Raw genomic sequence first — 19,712 nt, forward strand, 5'->3', positions numbered from 1 at the left:
ATTTTTATAGCAATTAGCACCTTCTAGGTCTCGCCAGGTTTATCTATATAGTAGTGCCCTAGAATATTAGAATAGGTGTACAATACCAGTACTTTGATCTCCGCCGATTTCATATATATTAATAAGTATGTCTACCTGCTGATCTGTGCGTCTTTCTCAATCCTTGCGTATGTGTATGTTGGTGCGGGCCATCAGTAGTGTCCAGGATCTGCCTTCTGCATGCAACGGTTCGTACGACCACTATAAAGAGGAGATTACAAGACAACTGAACCTAGCGTGCCTAATTTAGATAGTTTGGGGGCTGCGCTGGCTGCCTGTTGTAAGCGTCTATCATCATGCTAGTCTTTTCCCATGCACGTAAGACGCCGGGCTGCCAGTAAGAAGATCGAATCCTTTGAGTTGGGGAGATGGAGGATACCCAGGGAGAGCACCGACCTTGTTGCACGCGGCTTGTTTGCCGGGGCTTCTCATAGAGAGAGGGAGACAGAAAGAGAGAGAGAGAGAGGGAAAGCCCCGTCTTGTCTGCTGCGGTGCTTTCTCTTCCTGCGCTTTCTTCTTTTCCTCTTGAAATCCGGGTTCGTTCCCCCTCCCTGTCTTCCTCCTTTCCTACACGTAGACGTTCGACGCAGACCGCAAACAAGGTCCGAGTGACCAATCCGACTAGCTGAACTCGTCGCGATGTTCGTAGCCATTCTAGGAGTGGCCTTGGGCCTCGTCACCCGCGTCCTTGCACAGGAAGCTGCGTGCTACGCGCCGAACGGTGACCTGGCCGACAATCAAACATACGTTCCATGCAACAAGCTCGGCATCAACCAGGCTGGCGTCTTCTCGAGCTGCTGCGCTTTGGACGGCCCGGCCGAACAGCGAGACATTTGCTCAACCTCCGGCCTGTGTATCAACCGCCAAGGTCAGCCGCAACGGGGCTACTGCACGGATAGGACGTGGAAAAGCAAGGCTTGCAACCATGTCTGTACAAGTATCGAGGTGCGATACCGCCGCTGTTGCAATTGTATTATCTGTGACGCTAACGAGGACTGTAGACTGGCGGCAGCCCTGATGGAATCAGCTTCATGACCGCCTGCAATGATGGAACAGCAAAGTACTGCTGCGGCAGATCGAACACCACCTGTTGTGGAACGAATGAAGCGTTTTCAATATCACCGCAGGAGTCCGTGTGCACCGCGAATTCGACCAACTCCGACGACGACACCACGCCCGAGGAATCGTCCGCGTTCAAGGGCGCGACCATTGGCCTCGCCGTCGCCACCGGTATCGCCGTCCTGGTGGGTCTTCTCTCGACGGTATGGCTATTGAAGCAGAACAAGAAGCTCAAGAAAGAATTGGCCGAGAAGACAGAGGTGGCAAGCCAGAGGATAGAACCGCAGTTCACCGGGGCCACGAGCTCGTACGCCGGGACCTCGCCGCCACAGACCTACAAGTCGCATTACGGCCCATCTCCGCAACCAACCATGTCGCCCAACTCGGAGTACCATCAGTCAAACATCCACAGATATTCAGAGTTAGATGCGTCGGTCGCCATCGCAAGAAGCGAGATGGGATCGCCGTCTCCGTACGATCAGCAGCAGCAGCAGGAGGGCCGAGACTCACCGACCCACGGCCATGAGAATAGGCACGGAAACTATAGTAGTCCGCTGCACTCACCTGGTCTGCCGCAGTCATAAGAGCGGGGGATATTTAGTTGGTGAGAATGGGATTGATGGATCGGAATGGTCGCAAGCACGCCCTGATATTATATTACAAAGGCGACTACTCAGTTATTTTTTTCGTCGAATAGAAAACCGTATGAGCCTCTGCATGCATCTGTCAACATTGCGTCTTTGACTCTTGGAGTAAAGTTTTGCACATAACGATATATAAAGAGTCAATGCAAACATTGAGTTACGGCATCGAGCGATGTGGATCTCTCCGTTTGTTAGCTGCACGTAGGTTCTCAGAGCCGGTTTGCATGATCCGGTCAAAAAGAACGATCAGTCTTCCGTTGCCGCAGGTATATGGATTTAGTTGTATAATCGTCCGCAGACGATACGAAGGAGAGCTTAATCATCCCTAAGGGGACTGCTCGGTTCTTTCGCTCACAACCGGTTTGACAATCGGGACTTATGACAGCCAGAGAGGCGATCGTGACAAATGAGCATGTTCATACTGTGAGGGAGTCTATTTGAGTATGCGAGCGAGATCGGCCTGGCTTCACGCGGCGCGGTGGGACCATCATTGTAGATCACCCGTCCCGTAAGCCATGGCGACGCCGTCCGTAAGACTTACTACTGAAAGGTTGTATATATTTCTGTCGAACTGGCCAAATCGTGCCTATTCTATAACTAGCAGGGCAAGTGGGATAGGAGCTGCTGGGTAATATCACGGCAGCGACGTGTAGATACGCAGTGAAGGCAGTAATAGAGTAAGCAAGCAACGCACACGCAACAGAAACAACAAAACAAATAGTACAAGCAGTAAAAGTCAAAGGATAGGTGCAGTCAAAGTAGTCTTCTAATAATTAAGCTTCTCGAAGAGGAAGCCTTCGTGGAGGTTCACTTTATACCCATATAGTCCGTAAACAATCACATGTTGGTGGATCATGACTATCTGCTGGTGACAATAATACTTACTGAGTCAGCAGTAGTATATATAGTCCTCGGCCCAGGCTTGCTATAGTTTTATAGTTGCAGCAGCTCAGGTCAGTTGCCTAGGAGGAGCAGGGGTCAATGTAACTGATGTGGTTGTACACTCAAAAGCTACAGGTTGACTCCTCATGAAGCCACTGCACAGTTACGAGCAAGAAAATCGCCGTTTAACAAGTAATAGACAATTTATGTTTTCATCAACTGAGGCTATGTACACGAATGTCATCACCTTCTCCTCGAAACACCACCCGAAGCAGTTCCGCCAGTACCTCAGTGGCCTCTCCCATGAACCACTGTAGCTATCTTTTAAACACACTGGCTGTAATAGTCATTCAACTTCTCACAGACAAGGCCAGTCTCGCAGGTGCTAGTACCGGTGAATTCCAATCCGCCGCACTGAGCCCAACGGGCGGCAGTACCAGGGGCAGGAGTAGTAGCAGGGGCAGTAGCCTCGGTTGTCGTTGCCGGGGCGATGGGCAAAGTGGTATTAGCGATAGGTGAAACGGAAGCAACAGGGGCAGACGTAGCAGCGGCAGCGAGAAGACTGGAGATGCTGGTGTATGCGGGCTTGGGGTTGAGGTCCTTGTCCCAGGGGAGGGCTTCGCCGCTGCCCGGGAAAACGGATGGGATCCAGGAGTACTTGTCGGTGTAGTCCCAGATGGTGATACCAACACACTCGGCGACGTCTAAGCAGGCACCGACAACGTTGACATAGTCTTGGGCCTGCTGCTGCTGGGCGGCGGCGTTGGCGGGGACGGAGGAGTGGCGGATGTCGAGCTCAGTGTAGGCGACCTCGGTGACACCGGCGTCAACGTAAGACTGGAGGACGGATTTCAGATCCGAGCGGGAGCCGGCGCTGCCGACGATGAGATGGGCCTGAAGGCCGAGACCGTCGATACGGGCGCCTGCGGCCTTGATGTTCTTGATGATATTGAGGACCTCCTTCTGCTTGCCACCGGGTAGCTCGATGTTGTAGTCGTTGTAGTAAAGCTTGGCACCCGCGTCGGCTGCGGCGGCGGCCTTGAACGAAATGGGTATGAAGTCGGTGCCGAGGACCTTGTGGAAGACGCTGTCACGGTACGTGCCGTCCTCTTCGAGGGCTTCGTTGACGACGTCCCAGGCATAGCACTGGCCCTTGTAATGGCCGGCGACGTTGGAGATGTGCGTCTCAATGATGCTGGTCAGCTGTTCCTCGGTCCAGGTTCCCGAAGAGACCCAGTCCGGAAGCTGGGAGTGCCACACGAGGGTGTGGCAGCGGATGAGCTGGCCGTTGTTCTTGGCGAAGTCTGTGATCTGGTCGCCGCCGGTGTATGAGAAGGAGCCTTGGCTCGGCTCGGTAAACTGCCACTTCTGGCCATTCCCGGGTGTAATCTGGCCAAACATCTTGTTGTTCTTGAGGATGTTGACGTAGGCGGTGTCAGTGAGCTCCCCGTTGTCCGTGGCGGAGCCAAAGTATTTCTTGCCGGCAGCCACGGCGAGCTCATGAAGGTTGGCGCTGACGCTGGGAAGTGCGAGCAGCCCAGCTGCCGTAACGGAAGAGAAACGCATACCGGCGGTTTGTCGAGAACGAGAGACAATTCAACGGAGCCGGCAGGAAGAGAACAGGCAATATTACCCCAACGGTACAGAGAAGCGTGGGAAATCAATGGCGAAAGACAACCAAGGTAAGACTAGCTTGTCTACTACCGTAGAAACAGACGGGGGATGAAGGCCATTTATCAGCGTCCTCCTATCATACCGAAATCCACACTATTGTATCGTGTTATTCCAGAGTTGGTCCCCCTTCTCCGCCTTCATCCCGCGTTAAACTACCCAAGGCTCTAAACTAGATCCAGAGTGGTCGACGGCCCATCACATTCCCATCCTTGTAACGGACGAGGACAGGATTGGCTAGGATGCCTCGCTTCTTCGGCTAAACGCACGGAATTGAGAGGCCAAGAACTCGGGCTTACATTGATCGGATGATCTCCAGTCTTGCTTTGTCAATTCAGCTAGCGACTCAAGAGACAAACACAAATGATTCGTCATTAGATATAGATCACTCCCACCTGTGACTTGTCCTTCTCATTTCGAGCGGGCCTTGAAACCAGAATCACTTCGTCAGAAAGAGAATCACGAACACTCTGACGAAATATTCCTCTTTGTATAAGTAAGCTTTGTTGACACTGATGCTGAGTGCGCTTTAGAGCGTTGCGCCGTAGGCCTTGGGAAATTCCTCTTTCTGTTCTCCAGATCCAGGGCAGCGACGCGGCAGCACGGCAAAGATGGCGATGGCACTCTCGTACCGATGAATATGAGACCGCAATACTGTCCTCTTCTGAGTGCCATGCCCGTGGCAATTAATTTAGTTTACTCGCTACCGAGTAATGTCGACGGCAATCAACCAAAATTCACTAGCTTCTGCTACGGACATCTGTCACATCACGTCATGGGAACAAATGCGGCCGAGTCTCTCCGCGGCCGTTGTGTCTTTGGTACCTTGGGCACATACTCTAAACCCAGGCCATTCTCGCGCTACTTTTTTTTTACTTTTTCCCTCTATCAGCGTGGTGAGGGGGATCGGATTTGTTTATACGAAACGCGTAGGTTTGCCTAGTTTCAAAAGCACATATTATCCACGGCAATGCTTAGCCTAAAAACGGACCAAGGATGCGACAGCGTCCAATGACATTGAAAAGGTGACATCTGATGTGAGGGGCTTATACGTGTCCTTTGCTAAGCACAGGGAATTATTTGGTTAGCGGAAGAAAGTTTTATACTGCAATACATCATCTGCAACATGCATGTGCACGATGTGGCTGCGAAGAATATAGGTGGTTTGTTGAGTATCGTTGCATACACATGCGGTTGTACTTTGGTGCACCTTGGTCGTATATGTTAATGCACCCAAAGTGTGGATGATTTACAGCCCACTAACTGCACGTAAAGAGGGACAACAGGTCTGGTCTTGTGTTTTGGCCATAATAGAGTTTTAAATAAGTATCAAAAATAGTCATTCCGCTGAGTCTTGTTGAATAGTCTTCTCAGTGTCATTCACCAAAGAATGTAGGCATTTCACGTCAAAAGTCAAATAATTCCCAATCGCAGGCCGTCATAACCTCCGCAATCTTCTCCATTATTCCATTACGTTCTCGTCGGTACCACGTCGATCACTAGCGTCTCACCATGTAATGGAGGCCCATAGAACCAGACTGGATGCATATGTTGGTATACATGAATCCGTCTAGAAGATGACCTCCGGCTGGATGCCGATAACAAGGACACCTGCCAGCTTGGCCTTGGCATTGAGGACTCGATCAACGATAGTCTGAACGTTGGCAGTGGCGCTAGCCGCCAGGGAGAGGGCGATACCGGAGGCGACGCCGAGGAGGTTGAGGGCGGTTTGCAAGGTCACCTGCAAAGTGGCGACAAGAGGAAGCAAGGTTGCTGCGGCTAGCCCGACAGCCTGGTTGCGGAGGGCGTCGAGCTGGGCGGTGGCCGCCCTGGTGAGCTCCTGAACCGTGCGGACAAGCTAAGGGGTGCTTGTCAGCGGGAACTCTCGCCGAGTTTGGCATATCTATGGATTCACTTACAGTCTCGGCCGTGCCACCAATATCCGGCAAGTCTGGGGGCGCAGGAGTAGTAGGAGAAGGAAGAGTAGGCGTGATGAGGTTGGTAAGTTCAGTGACCTTGGCCAAAATGGTCCCCACGTTGTTAGTGACCTGACCGACTACGGTAGTAGCAACGGAAACCGTCTGTCCAGTTAGTATGGTATAAAGTGTCTAGGTTTTCGAGATGGAGAAACTCACTCCAAGCAGGTTGCCAGCGGTAGTGTTCGTGATCTGATTGACAAGGTTGATAGTCTTGCCCACATCCTCACGGACAAGGTCGAGAGTTTGGAACACCGACTGCTGGGGCCCGAGAGTGTTGGGGTTAATGAAGATGCCGGGAAGAACGATCAAGCCAGGACTAATGGCAATTTGCCTGGGCGCAACTGCACATTGCACTGCGGGCAGTGAGAGAGCAGCAACGGCGGTGGTGAAGATCTTGGACTGCATTATGATGGATGTGTTGGCTGGTCTTGTTTCAAGAGGAGGAACAGGAGTGAACGATGAGGGAAGTTCTCAACAACGAGAATAGGAGGTTATTGGGGAGGCAATATTGCCGAAAGGAAGCGAATACTATGTTGGGAAGGAATACTGTGTAAGATGATGAGGAGTGAAGACCCAACGAGGCGGGAGGGATTTGCGTCTCTTATAGAAAAGTGAGAATTTGACTTCCAGCTCAATCCATTCATCTTTTCAATGTTTTGCTCCTTTCTGTGCTACCGAAAACGAGATCGTGTGGTCTCGAGCCGGGAAGCCAAGCATCGGGTAGCTTGCTGGGATTCGGGAAAGGCTTCGTCCGAGACCTGGGAGGTCTACCCAGAGCCTAGTGCTCTGAAGCTAAACATTTCTCACTTCCTAGTTGGGCCATGCATGCTCACAAACGCGCTTAGATGCGTTCTATGTCATGTAAAATGCCGTTGCATCTATGCCCTTCCTGTCTCTGACCCGATGTGGCACGATGGCAAGCCACTGGTCCTAGCCATGGATTCCGACCCGATGAACGGGCCGGCAAAGTCACACACCAAAGGGACTTTCCGAAGTTGACGTTAGATTACAGTCCTATTTCAAAAGACCCCGCTTGTGGCTTCCAGGTTTCTGTATTTTGAAGTGTTTTTTATTTTTATGTTTTATTTTTTGAGATGAACTATTCCGCGAGCGATTCATGGGCTTGGGGCTAATGTCAGCGCATAACTGCCGGGCTGCCCAGTAGACTTCCAAGCTCGTCAATGAACCTTTGCCTCCTGTGGGTGAACCATGGGCTGGTAATCGAGATGAAGGGCCTGCTCAATCAGGCGATAGTATTACAACTCTTCACCGTAGCTTACTAGGGAGTCAACGTGACCTTTGCGTCTCGGAGTCCGTGGAATGTTAGGACTCGGATACTGAACTAGACCCGCTATGATTGGAATCAAGTCTTGTGTGTAGTTGTTACAGATTCAAATTCGAACATCTCGATGAACCTGACGAAATAGCTATAATCGAAACCCTCGACCCGTGATCACACATCCTTGAAAATGCCGCGGGCTGCGAAAGAATCCCGCATCCGTACTAGATCTGAAGGCCCAAACAGACCTCATCATGTAAGACATCCACATCGACATCTCACTTCATACTGCGTGCGATGGCGCTGAGCGGGTAAGGCGTTCTCGCAGTTCCCGACTTCTGGGAATGCCGCCTTTGACACACTCTCTCCAAAGATCTGGATTCTCAAGTGCGAAGCTGGGAACGGGCAGCTCGATACCTAGTATCCCTTACATACTAGGACCGTATGAAGTAATTATTGGCGGACTCTCTACCGAACTAAAGTGTCTCGGTCCTGTAAAGTTTCCCGAACCGGTGGCCAAGTCATTTTTAGTTATCCCGCGAATGAGGTTGGCTCCAACGGGGTGAACCCAGTTGCGAGTCTCGGGTCAGCCCAGACGTTATGGAGGCTAGGAATGAGGCAATCCCTACCAGCTAGACGAGTGAGACTAAGCTAGCCTCTTGCTATGCGGGCTAGGTTGGCTGGAAACATGTCAGCGGGAGCGTTCAGCGGGCCGCATTCATCGATTGCGGAGTGGTGCGGCCAGCTCCAATCATGGCATAGAGCTTTTCTCATTAGGTTTAGGCGAATGCCTAGCCTTCCAAATAGGTTCAATCAATGGTTCTCTCAGAGACAACGTTTGCGGCCGTACGACAGCGAGCAAACACAGTGCCGTGTCAGTACGGTGCTGCGTGATGGAACGAGATGTCTCATAGTGCTTGCACCAGAACTTGCATTTCAATCCAGACCCCAAAACTAAACGGTCTGACGCATATCTAGAACTTTCAAAGTCTGTTTCCTCGGCGGTTGAGTCTTGGCGTCTTTCCGCTTAGGTGGTCTCACCCGTAATCCAGACCCGTATTTGAGGGTGAGATATCCGGGTCTTTACCTATGCGTCTACCGGCATTTAGAAAAGCAAGGGCAGTTAAATCGCGGAGAACTCATGTCTACATAAGGTTGGTGCACGTGTTCCTGAGGAATTCCTTTTCACTTTCGCCAAGCCTGAGCCCAGTGCCTTCCGGGACGATCTTCGCGTCAATGGCTTGGGTAGATGGTGGCAAAAGCTCGATGCGAAGGAAGTAAGCTGGATTAAAAACTCGGAGATCCTGAATCACGGTATGGATCGTCGCCTGTGAGACATGTTTCCGGCTCACAAAGTCTGCTTTCGGCTTAGCACGACTGGCGACACCGCATACCCACTGGTTCGTTCGTTTCACGGAACTCAAATGAAATCTTACCTAAACTACGCCAGAAAGATCAACACTATAGGCGTTCAGCAAGCCGCTGACGTTAAAGCGTTTCTGAGGGAATATATGCCCTCGACTCAGGGGGTGTGGCCACATGGGGTGGTTCAAGTTGGGATCGGCGTTTGAACCAGTTACTTGAAATCGTCTTCCAGAATGCCACCGAGCACAGAATATGGTAAGCTAGATTCTAAGATGGATAGTAATTTCTAGCACCAAATTTGTGGTCGCTGCTTGGTCTCGATGTCATGGCTGATCTGAATGCTGGGGGCATATGTCTTTGAAGCTGCTGTTCATCAGGATATGATGACCAAAGCCACAACAAGGCAAGACTCCTACTTGAAATGCAGGGAGAAAGCTTGTATACATGTCTCAAAAATGAAAAATGAAAACTCGTATGCGGACAAATGGTAAGCTTCGTCTCAACATACATGTGAACATGAAGCCATATTCTGACTCATCATGATCTCTCAACAGAAAAAGTGTCTAGGGTCAACTGGCCTATGATTACCAGATTTATTCAAAAGAGACCTTGAGTTGAGTCATCCCCTGGAACATAGACGTTGCAGTAGAAATGTTCAAAAGTTCACTATTTTCGAAATAATCATGTCACATGGTGGAGGCTCCCCGCCGCCAAGCAGAACTGTAATCGCACCCCGAGTGGGATAGAATCATAAGACTACCTTGTATAGTGTCTTAGAACCTCTGTTCTTCAGAAAGGATAACTGAAACTTTTGGGCCAACAGACATTCTGGCTCTTCGTTCCTTCCAATATGCTACAAACGTAGGGCTGTGTAGGGGCTCATATCGTGCAGCTTTGACAGATCAACGTCGGCAATATGTTCGAAATACACCTACCTACCTGTGACTTCTCCCATTATTAATGGAGTAAATTCACCACGAGACCAAGGGTAAATCTAGTTGGAAGCGTCAAGCATTCAGATGCAAAGGAAGGAAGTGTTCGCGTGCCTCAATGACTTCGAGTTCAAACTGACTGCCTTAACGATGGTAGATTGTCTGTGATACCAGCACCATTAGATGTTTCTGAGATCGCGTAGCGTCAGCTACGATGAAGCTTCCCGAGTCCTCACGGTTCTAGTCCCAATGCTCAATTGTACTGCCCCTATGTTGGTGTGTCCCTCGCAGTCCTGCCTGGCCAAACCATCTCTCCCAATGAGAATTTCTCATCAGTCGGCACACATGAACCATAGAGTATAATTTTACATGATCAAATAAACCATAAAGTAAGCCGGAGGGTATATATGATTGCAAGCTTGCGGATGGTATCTGACATATGGACAACTTCTTTGATCCTGACCTTTCATTGCCTCAGATTCGCGTATGTGAATGCACATTGTTCGCACCCAGAAGAGTAGGAGATCATCACTAGGTACTAAATTATATGTAGAGGTCCGAAGGAGGTATTTGATGATCGTTATTTCCAATGAGGGCTTGAGAATTGTCGCGACTCGCGATGCCCTCATCTTCTCCGAGGCCGGGATGAGGGAAACCGCATGGATCCTGGCAGCTGAAGAGCCTTGGGCACTTAACAGCACGGAACAATTCTAGTTGAACTCCTGGGACGTTGGCGGAAGCGAAACGGGCGATGGCATTTACATACCGATTGTGACAGAGAGGGACTATTATTAGTGTTTATTTGTACCTATTTAGCTAGAAGCCTGCAACCCCAGGCGCCCTTTGTCCTCTACAGGAACGGCCCGGCGTTAAATATAACAACAACAACAACAACAACAACAACAACAACAATCCGAGGCCGGAATAAGTCTTCCGACCCTCAGGGCCTATACATCACGCGGGATGTGTATTTATATTTCACGGGTCAGATATTCTCACATTTAACAATTTCAGCCGTTTTCTTTATGTTCTTTTCCGATATAATGGTGACGCTGCGGCGCTGATATTTTGGGAAATCCAGACCTCGGTATCCAGGGTGGGCGATGGATCAGCTACCCACACTGGTAATCGGGTTTTAATCTGCGAAACCAACAGATTCCGGCACAATCTACAGCTAACCCGCCACATTTAAGTAATTGAGCGCGGAAGACTGTATCCTTCCTGTGAACATTGCATTGGGGATGAAATGTCGTTGAGAAAGCTACCAGAAAGTTCGTCAAACACGTCTGTTATTTCAGTTGCATTATTTTAAAATCAACGTCATAAAGAGTGGAATTGTCGTTTAAATTCCGCTGATATACGCGACAACGATCTCGGAATATCATCGGAGAAATTCTTCAGGGTTGATTTTCACAATTCTGGCATATTTACCGCAATCGTTTCTGTCAGTTATAGTACCAGCGATTGTAAGAGCACCAGCAGACCGCTCTGCGTAACCCCTCAACATTTACGGAGGAGAAATTGGCAAGTACCTAAGACGTGTAGGTCTATTGATTTGTGAACAATATTTAGGTTTTTTCAAGAGGTATAGAGGATCGGATACAAGGTTGAGTATTCTCTATAGAATTTATATATCCCTAGCTAGCGTAAGAAGGGGTCTTTGCAATGTTTTCAGGGGTTCTGGATGTCTATGGAGAGAAGGGTGAAAATGGATTGAAAGGTATTTAATTGCATTCAGCGACGAATAACTACTCTGATATTGTGCAAACTTCGGAAGCTTCTGCATTATTGATTAGCTTAAGACAATGGCGTGCGTTCACACAGCATATCAACCAAAGCTCAATTTGGCATTCGTGCTAAAACCTGTTTACAAGTAAACCTAATCTCATGTGCAATGAATGACTGTTCTCATCATCAATAACACGTCTTTATCGTGTCCCCCGAGAAGGCTGTGTCTGTTGTGCCAGATCAATTCTTTAGAGCATACCCAGCGCTTCAGCTTTCATTACCAAGACTTTCTCCCGCAGTCTGCTCAGAAAAGGCGGCTCCGGCAGCACCACATGACTTGTCGCGAGGTGAACGGAGCGCGTATCCCAGGCGGAAAGCAGAAGATTGCACAGGGTCATGTTCTCTTTATCCCTCAGTTCCCAGAGCTCCTCGTGGAGCGCGTACGTATCCTCCATCACCGACCAGACCCTGTGGGCCATGGACCCCGCGGGGCGGCTCTGAAGCTGGGCCCCCAGGTAGTATAAATCCTGCATCTTGAGGTCGATGTCCGCGTACCAGGCGAAGCGTCGGCCGGCCGCTTTCCTGGCACGGAGCGCCTCCTCGTTCGCCGCGAGGCTTATGCGGAAGAAGTTGTCGTCTGGGCCGAGCACCTCGGTTCCCCACTCGGGCGACTCCTCCATTGGCGTGACGAGGAGCTGGATAATCCGAGAGAGCGCCTCACGGTTGCATTGCGCCATGGCGTGCAGCGGGTTGGTAGCAGGGTCGGGGCAGAGGTTGTTTTCCAGCGGATGTAGGATCCCGTCGATGTCCTTGGAAAACCATTGGAGAGCCGTCATCACCCCCAGAATTTCCACCGAGGGACTGCTGTAGGGGTTTGTCGGCGATGGCAGTTGGCGCCACAGTATATCATCAATCGACCACAGGCGAGGTTGCGCCAAGGCTTGTTTCCTAACCTCGTATGCTACTATGCAGAACGACATCTCGGTGGGGCCATCGTGAGGACGGGGCTCTGCTGGCATTGTAGGGCTCAGGTCTTCGTCATTGACGTTGAGGGGAATACGGGTGTCCCGGCGAGAGGGTAGCAAGTGCGAGCCGGTCCCGAACGCCCCGCCAGACCTCGTCTCCAAGATTACGATTTGCCACCAGAGACGGCGGCGCATCTCACACTCGAAAACTGAAAGGTTTGCGTGCGATCCATCAAGATGTAGGCCGAGCCGGTAGGCGATGTTTACAACGACCCCGTTCAAGATCCATGGGTCAGACGATCCGTTTCGCGTCTGCTGGAACAACTGGGGTGAAGTAAGCGGCCAGCGATTCTGGGGGAGGGGGGGGGGGTTCGAGGAGCGAGCGCATGGGCCGACTTACTGAGTACAAAGCCAGGCTGCAAAGTACTTCCAGGTTGTGGTTCTTCAGGTAATTCAGTTCGGTGAGAGCCAGCTTGAGCCCTAGCGTGAAGTCGGCGATGGTGTCGGCCTGACTTCGACCGAGCTCGTCCCAGTGTTCCTGTTGTGACAAGGAACCAGACGCCGTCAGGAAGATGCAGAAGAGGAGAGCTGCCGTCGCCAAAGGCACACTGGTGAAGTCGTTGATGGCGTCAATGACACGCATGCGAAACGTCGGCACGTGGATGACTTTTGTCACGGGATCCACGCGGTCGAGAAACACGCGCCAGAGGACGTCGATCGAGTGGGCTGGCGGAACAGAGGCAGACAGCCGGTCTATAAAAGGGATGCTTGCATCGTAGCTTTGTCGTCGTTGACCGGGAGCCTCGACGAGCGGGAGCCATGCTTCCTGCTCGAGTTCGACATCTATGAGAGCACGTATTGTCTGTAACTGTGTTCTCCCACCCCAAAGGACTTGTGAGCATCCAAAAGCTTTGCAAGATGACCTCAGACGACATGGCCGTCCCGGCACTTCTTAGGGTGACCTACGTCATCGAATACAACAGCCATTGCCTTGCTGTCGCGGAACTCCAGGCCGCCGTTCCAAACCTGAACAAGCGTGCCTTGAGGCTGCTGCCTCTGGGGTTGGGCGAGCGCAGCAGGTTGTTGAAAACCGTCCGGCTCGCCAGAGTTGAGCATGTCGGAGGGAAGGCCGGAGAGCAGACTTTGGCTTTCCCCGTGCTCGAGAGGTATAGCGCATTGCGCAAGAAGCGACTCCACCCGGGCGATCTTGTCGTAGAGCTCGTGGTGATTGCGCCGCCTCGGCCGACGTGCCGGCCCGGGAGGCGGCTGGCGGCATTCGTGGTCAAGCTAGAAGCGTTAGCGGCGGGAAGCACGGCGCGGACATCGGAAAGGGGGACAGACACACCGCTAGGCAGGACGCGCACGGGTACTTTCGGTCGCATTTTATCTTCCGCCTCCGGCACTCTACGCACGCGGGCCGGCGTCCTTGGCGCTTCTCGCTCGGCCCGGCGGCTCCGATGACACGGGCGACGGCCGAGGCCGGGTCTCGAGCTTGCAGTGTGCCCATGCCCGGTATCTTCGAAGTGGCCCGAGAAACAATGGGAAACGAGGACGAAATGTTGTTGAAAGACAAGACGAAGAGGGAGGCAACGATGAACCCCCCTGCCGCCGAATTCCACAGGCTGTCTACGAGGTGGAAGGGGGCGGGCGCGGACGGGAGGGGCTGTGAGATTGTGGACGGGAGGTCGAGAGTCTAAAGGCCGAGGCGTACTTTGTGGACCATATTGGGTGCCTTGATAGAATCTGGCGTGGCATGCATTCCTTGGGCGAGAGCGGCACGGCACGGCGCGCCACAATATGGAACAATGTCTCACGCAGCGCTGCCTAACCGCCAACAGCCCTCGGCCGTTTGTATCTCAAGAGCTAAACATCTAGCGAGGGATGATGGCGGGGCCGGAAACTTTTCAGGGCCCGAAAGTTTCCCGCCAAGGATGGTTCTGATGAGAATCGATTTCTATGAGCGGCAGATGCCGCCTAGGGTAGTCTATGCGAGGGGGGAAGGGTACCTCTAGCGCTATACACTGAAACTTGCTCCGATCAGCGTATGTCTGGGTCGACGGAAATCACGCTTGCTTATGTTGTCTCTCCTGGGGTAACCGTTGACATGGCGGTTGGCGTGACAAGCCGCTGCGTTGATTCACTCTCTTCACAGTCTTCTCACCCTCGCTTCCGCTGCCCCCCCCCCCCCCCCCCCCCCGCGCGGACGGCAGGAATGCTCCATACACAATTCACGGTCTCTGCGTGGATGGTGGCGGGAGGAGGGAGAGGGAGGGGGGCTGTATAGGACGTTAGTTCTCTGGAGCTATTGGTTTCCTTATGAGGGTGCTTTGGCAAAGCAAGGTAGATGGATCTGCTGAAAAGTCTCTCCTGCCTCCTGTCCTGGGCCAACGGCAATCCTCTGCTGCGGCTCCTAGTACGGCTGAACGATCGTTACCCAGAGGACGCTGAGCTGCGGGCGGAAGAATTTAGTGGCCCGACATCCATCGCCAAGCGTGGCTTCGCATCTCTCTGACGGCGTCATGTTCTGTCGATAGGCTCGCTCGCGAGCCGTCCCTCCGTTCGACATGGCAATGCCCCGTCAACGTCTCAATAGACATCAGTTTTCGAAACATTGCGACCTCGTAATTCTGCGAGATGCAAGATGAGCAAAAAGCTGTCTCTATGAGGTTCAACAAACGGGCATCTCAATCTTGGCTGTATGTGTTAGGCTTTCTGTGTTTGTAAGGGTTAAAGTACTCGTCGAATTTTAAATACGACCGATTGTCCTCTAGCTATCACAGTGAACAAATCCTCGAGAAATCCAAAATCTCACCTCCCTCCCATACACAGAGAGAGATTGATTTGATAAGGAATCTAACCCGGTGCTCTTTACGGCCTCAAGTTGCTCTCCGTACAACCATGTCAACCAACCATACCTTTGTCCCGTCGTACGACACCTGCGATGAGGTGACCTACCAGTGTCCAGTCGAGCTGACGGTCTACGGAACCTACTTGTCAAAGCCGGCTGCAACGTTTTTCGGGATCGCCTTTGGCGCGTGTTTTATATTCCAGCTGTACTTTGGAATGCGGTCTCGGACGTGGTCTTTCATCATTTGGCTCGGCATCGGCACCATCTTCGAAGTCCTGGGGTACTGGGGACGAGCGAAGCTTGCGGACAACCCTTGGGAGCTGAACGCCTTCGCGCAGCAGTACCTTACGCTACTCCTGGCACCCACCCTGGTCGCGGCCGCCCTTTCCGTCACGTTCAAGCACATTGTCATCTGGTACGGCGCGCGGTGGTCCGTCCTCCGGCCATCGCTGTACCCGTGGGTGTTTGTCGGGACGGACTTTCTCTCCATCGTCATCCAGGTGGGCGGGGGCGCCATCACGGCGGCCAAGGCGTTCGGCTCGAGCGACGAGGCGATGGCCGCGATCGGAGAGAAGCTCATCATCGGCGGCGTGGCTTTTCAGGTGGCGAACATGGTCTGCTGCGGGCTGCTCATGGTGGTTTACATGGCGAGACGCAGGTCTGCGCTCGCATCCGGCTGGCAGCCCCGCGACGAGGCTCGCCTCATCGAGCGCGACGCCCAGCCCATGTCCCGGGAGGCGGCATCTGATGCAGAAGCGAAGCGTGTGCGCACGTTTGTGTATGCTCTCGCGGTGGCATACATTGCAATCATAGTCCGCTGCGCGTATCGGTACGTTGATCGGATAACCGCCCCTACCTCGTAATGATTTGGTTTTGCTGACATAACTGTGCTGCAAGTATCGCGGAGAATATCCCTGCCATCACTATGGACGTGTTGCGTAACGAGCCGTTGTTCCTGGGCCTCGACAGCGCGATGATGCTCATTGCCATTGGCGCCGTCACCGCTTTCCACCCATACGTGTATTTCCCGTTCCTAAAGGAGTCGAAGAATCTGAAGAAGAGAGGCAAGCAGCAAGGAGACTTCCAGATGCATAGCATGTCTTGATGCAGGGAATTGGGTCCGCACGGAGTGTATGAGTAGTGGGTGTTTGATGCCGGTATGTATGTGTATGCTCTTGAATGCGGGTGATCGGCCTTTAATTACAATTCAACCGTATTGTGTAGTTTACCTAGTTGCTAGAACCATTTGGGACGAAACGAAAATGTGATGCTAGAGCTCCCTTGGCTATAGTCTACTCACTCCTAAAATTAAGGCCATAATGACTGACTGACTGTATGTACGTGCTCCAGGAGGACAACATGGTGTTGCCACATGGTAGAGTAGATCTCACAACAGCCGTCAAAGCTGAAACTGGAATATGCTTCGTATCGCGAGGCCATTCGCGTGGTTCAACTCAATAAGTTGCTTGGCAATTAGAGTCAACGAGACTAGCCAGTAGAGAATCCACGTACGAACATACCCTATGTGGGAGATACGTACCCTATCAGGTCATTGTCGGTTCTATCCAAGATGACTAATCAGACTGTTTATACAAGTGTATCGAGATGAGATGCTGACAGATCTGCACATGTACCGGTACCCTGGTATCCGTACTGCATATGGTCACTACTGTGTACCTGTGCGACCCCAAGAGGGACCGCCATGTATCTGTACCTCGGCTGCGACAAGTGGGGGTCCTGCTGCTTACGTAATGACATAGGGCTGAATAGCGTCCCAAAGCGAGGGTCCGTGCACGGGCTGCCCCACTTCCATACATGAGGACTTCCCGTTTTGGAACGTCACTCCTCCCTAATTACCTAAACTGGTTTTGTTGATAAATAAGTTGCACTATTGCTGAAAAGCACGAGGAACTCTGTGTCTTACACATGTCGAACACGCGCAGCGACTAGATTGCGCCAGTCGCACGAAGGAGATGATAGGGAGATGTATTGTTCATGGATTATTCTCTCCAGCTGAAAGGGAGAGGGCGGCGCACTACGGCTGATCAAATGATAATATTGCAATCATGTAATATTTGCATATCTGCTTCCAGCCAAAAGCGTTCATACAGGCGCTTTCATCGGCGCATAACCCGGTATTCGAAATCATTGTTGCACTCTTGGAGGCATTCGTCTAGGTCTCGAGTGTTTATTACCCAGCCTTTCCTTCATCCCGGTGGGAAGTAGTATCTCTCAACGCCATTCATCCGGAACGCCCTCGGTATCAGAGATACATGTCCCGAAGCCCTTACCATCGTTTGGTGCTTTTCTTCGACTTTTTTTTCTTCTTTTCTGCAAACACCCCTCTTCATTTTAGTCTGTCTCCGTTATCGAGCCAAAAATAACAAGCCACCATGGGTAAACGGGTCATCTTCACCGGTGGCTCCGGTGTAATTGGCCCTCACGTAATCCAAGAGCTGTTGCGGCACGGCCACGATGTCGTCAACCTTGACATTGTCCCGCTTGACAACCCCTTTGTCCACACGATGAAGTGCGACGTGACAGACGCCGGTCAGGTCTATAGCGCCCTCCACACCCAGCTCCACCTGACCCAGCCGCTGGAGAAGTCGTCCGTGCCCGACGCCATCATCCACTTCGCCGGCTATGCCCGCCCGCTGCTGGCCCCCGACAACGAGGTCTTCCGGACCAACATCGTGAGCATACACAACGTCGTCGAGGCCGCCTGCAAGCTGGGCATCAAGAAGATCACCCTGGCGAGCAGCATCACCGTCTACGGCGTCACCTTCGCCGAGGGCAGCCGCGCCTACACCCAGTTCCCCATCGATGAGACCACCGAGTGCAACCCCACCGACCCGTACGCTCTATCGAAGCTCCTCGGTGAGACGGTCGCCCGGAGCTACGCTAGCCGCTTTGGCGTCGACATTTACTGCCTCCGCATCGGAGCCATCGTCGAGCCCGACCGCTACCCAGAGGCCTTTGGCGCCTACCTCGCCCGACCCGAGGCCTGGGACGTCCACGGCTGGTCCTACACCGACCTCCGGGACCTCGGCCAGATGTGCCACCTGTGTTTGTCGTCTGACGGCCTGGGCTGGCAGGTCTACAACGCAACCAACAATGACATGACAAACAACGAGAGGACGCCCGACTTCCTCGCCCGGGTGAGCCCCTCGACGCCCTTCACACGAGAGATGGGCGACCGCGAGGCGCCCATCTCCAACGCCAAGATCCAGAGGATGCTGGGCTTCAAGGAGGAGCATCCCTGGAGGAGGCATGTCACGCCCGTGACACAAACCAAGACAGTTGGATGAAAGACACATGAAATCCTAGCGGGATATTGGGTGTAGTCGGTTTGAAGTTGCGTCATTCCCAGTACAATTACCTCATATTCGTCAATAAATGTGATGATGATTACATGTCGCCGAATCCCACTCATGCCACCCTGGACATATGCACCGTAATGTGCGTAAGACGATCGCGGTCCCGGCAGCATTCTTTCCCGCGGAAAATTACCTAATCGGGTCCATTGGTTCACTAGCGAGGCATGTGGTATCCGAATGTAGGGAGGTCTGTAAAGAGCAAAGGGGCCACTGGCGCTGCTGGCCAAGATCATCCGAGACCGGGCCGGGGCGTTGTTTCGGAAAAGAAGGCGGGGTTGTTTGTGTGCTATTCGCGGCTAGGTGGGTAGCCCGTCTCAAGTGAGGTCATTGGGGACCTAAGGAGGAAACGTCGAAGCCATCTTGGCAGGACAAGAATGTCTCACTACGTGAAGATGCCATCCGAGGGAGGCTGCTGGTTACCGCTTGTTACTAATTGACTGGCTGGCGGCTAATTGGGCCCAGGAGGTGAATAAACCCCCCTACCATGGCAACGCCGCCACTGTAGCACTTACAGAGACTTTGAACATTTGTAGTAGACCTCGAAGTTTAGTCAAGGCTCACTTGCAAGTGTTGTTGCCGTTCAGAACGGTAAGTTTAAGGGGGGGGCGAGGGTGTTGGTCGTTGGTTCTCTATAGGTACGAGGACATGTCAAAGCCCTCCTTCGTCGATTTACAACCAGCCATTGCTTTGCGCGATGTTTGGCCTCGGCTTACGCTATGTGGCATTATATGCTGACAAACGAGGCGGACAACAGATGTAGCACTAGAGATTTCTTAAGGAATACTAGGCCCTAGAAATTCAATTACGCGATAGATATTGGGCCAAACTCGTAACACATGGGGCCAGTGCCAAGACGCACTTGGCCAAGATCGTGTTAAAATGGGCAGAATTCCAGAGATTGGCTTGAGAGAATCACGAGACCTCGTTTCTTCACGCCGAGTTAA

General features: G+C 52.2%; 6 protein-coding genes across 6 annotated transcripts; 3 read left to right on the forward strand and 3 right to left on the reverse strand.

Annotated features, from left to right (window-relative positions):
- Nucleotides 1-678: 678 nt before the first annotated feature.
- Nucleotides 679-1,682, forward strand: LY79DRAFT_508185 (uncharacterized protein; the record flags this gene model as incomplete). The annotated part of the gene is made up of 2 exons (XM_060553908.1): nt 679-984; nt 1,041-1,682. The coding sequence occupies 2 exons, from the start codon at nt 679-681 to the stop codon at nt 1,680-1,682; spliced, it is 948 nt and encodes a 315-aa protein (XP_060417939.1).
- Nucleotides 1,683-2,808: 1,126 nt separating this feature from the next.
- Nucleotides 2,809-4,405, reverse strand: LY79DRAFT_542247 (family 10 glycosyl hydrolase). Its single transcript, XM_060556987.1, has one exon. The coding sequence runs from the start codon at nt 4,188-4,190 to the stop codon at nt 2,949-2,951; it is 1,242 nt and encodes a 413-aa protein (XP_060417940.1). The 5' UTR covers nt 4,191-4,405; the 3' UTR covers nt 2,809-2,948.
- Nucleotides 4,406-5,490: 1,085 nt separating this feature from the next.
- On the reverse strand, nt 5,491-7,003 carry LY79DRAFT_542249 (uncharacterized protein). Its single transcript, XM_060556988.1, has 3 exons — nt 6,431-7,003; nt 6,215-6,376; nt 5,491-6,153 (listed from the first exon to the last, which is right to left on the reverse strand). Exons 1-3 carry the CDS (start codon nt 6,677-6,679, stop codon nt 5,866-5,868), a joined length of 699 nt encoding a protein of 232 aa, XP_060417941.1. The 5' UTR covers nt 6,680-7,003; the 3' UTR covers nt 5,491-5,865.
- Nucleotides 7,004-11,768: 4,765 nt separating this feature from the next.
- On the reverse strand, nt 11,769-14,227 carry LY79DRAFT_405759 (fungal-specific transcription factor domain-containing protein). The gene is made up of 4 exons (XM_060553053.1): nt 13,889-14,227; nt 13,510-13,830; nt 12,944-13,411; nt 11,769-12,867 (listed from the first exon to the last, which is right to left on the reverse strand). The coding sequence occupies exons 1-4, from the start codon at nt 14,048-14,050 to the stop codon at nt 11,827-11,829; spliced, it is 1,992 nt and encodes a 663-aa protein (XP_060417942.1). The 5' UTR covers nt 14,051-14,227; the 3' UTR covers nt 11,769-11,826.
- Nucleotides 14,228-15,156: 929 nt separating this feature from the next.
- Nucleotides 15,157-16,858, forward strand: LY79DRAFT_405802 (RTA1 like protein). The gene is made up of 3 exons (XM_060553054.1): nt 15,157-15,239; nt 15,425-16,220; nt 16,289-16,858. The coding sequence occupies exons 2-3, from the start codon at nt 15,442-15,444 to the stop codon at nt 16,494-16,496; spliced, it is 987 nt and encodes a 328-aa protein (XP_060417943.1). The 5' UTR covers nt 15,157-15,239; nt 15,425-15,441; the 3' UTR covers nt 16,497-16,858.
- Nucleotides 16,859-17,784: 926 nt separating this feature from the next.
- Nucleotides 17,785-18,699, forward strand: LY79DRAFT_666877 (NAD dependent epimerase/dehydratase; the record flags this gene model as incomplete). Its single annotated transcript, XM_060563289.1, has 1 exon — nt 17,785-18,699. One exon carries the CDS (start codon nt 17,785-17,787, stop codon nt 18,697-18,699), a length of 915 nt encoding a protein of 304 aa, XP_060417944.1.
- Between the last annotated feature and the right edge of the window lie 1,013 nt (nt 18,700-19,712).

Source organism: Colletotrichum navitas (assembly GCF_030913465.1).
Source record: "Colletotrichum navitas strain CBS 125086 chromosome Unknown LY79scaffold_9, whole genome shotgun sequence".
Classification (NCBI taxonomy): Eukaryota; Fungi; Ascomycota; class Sordariomycetes; order Glomerellales; family Glomerellaceae; genus Colletotrichum; species Colletotrichum navitas.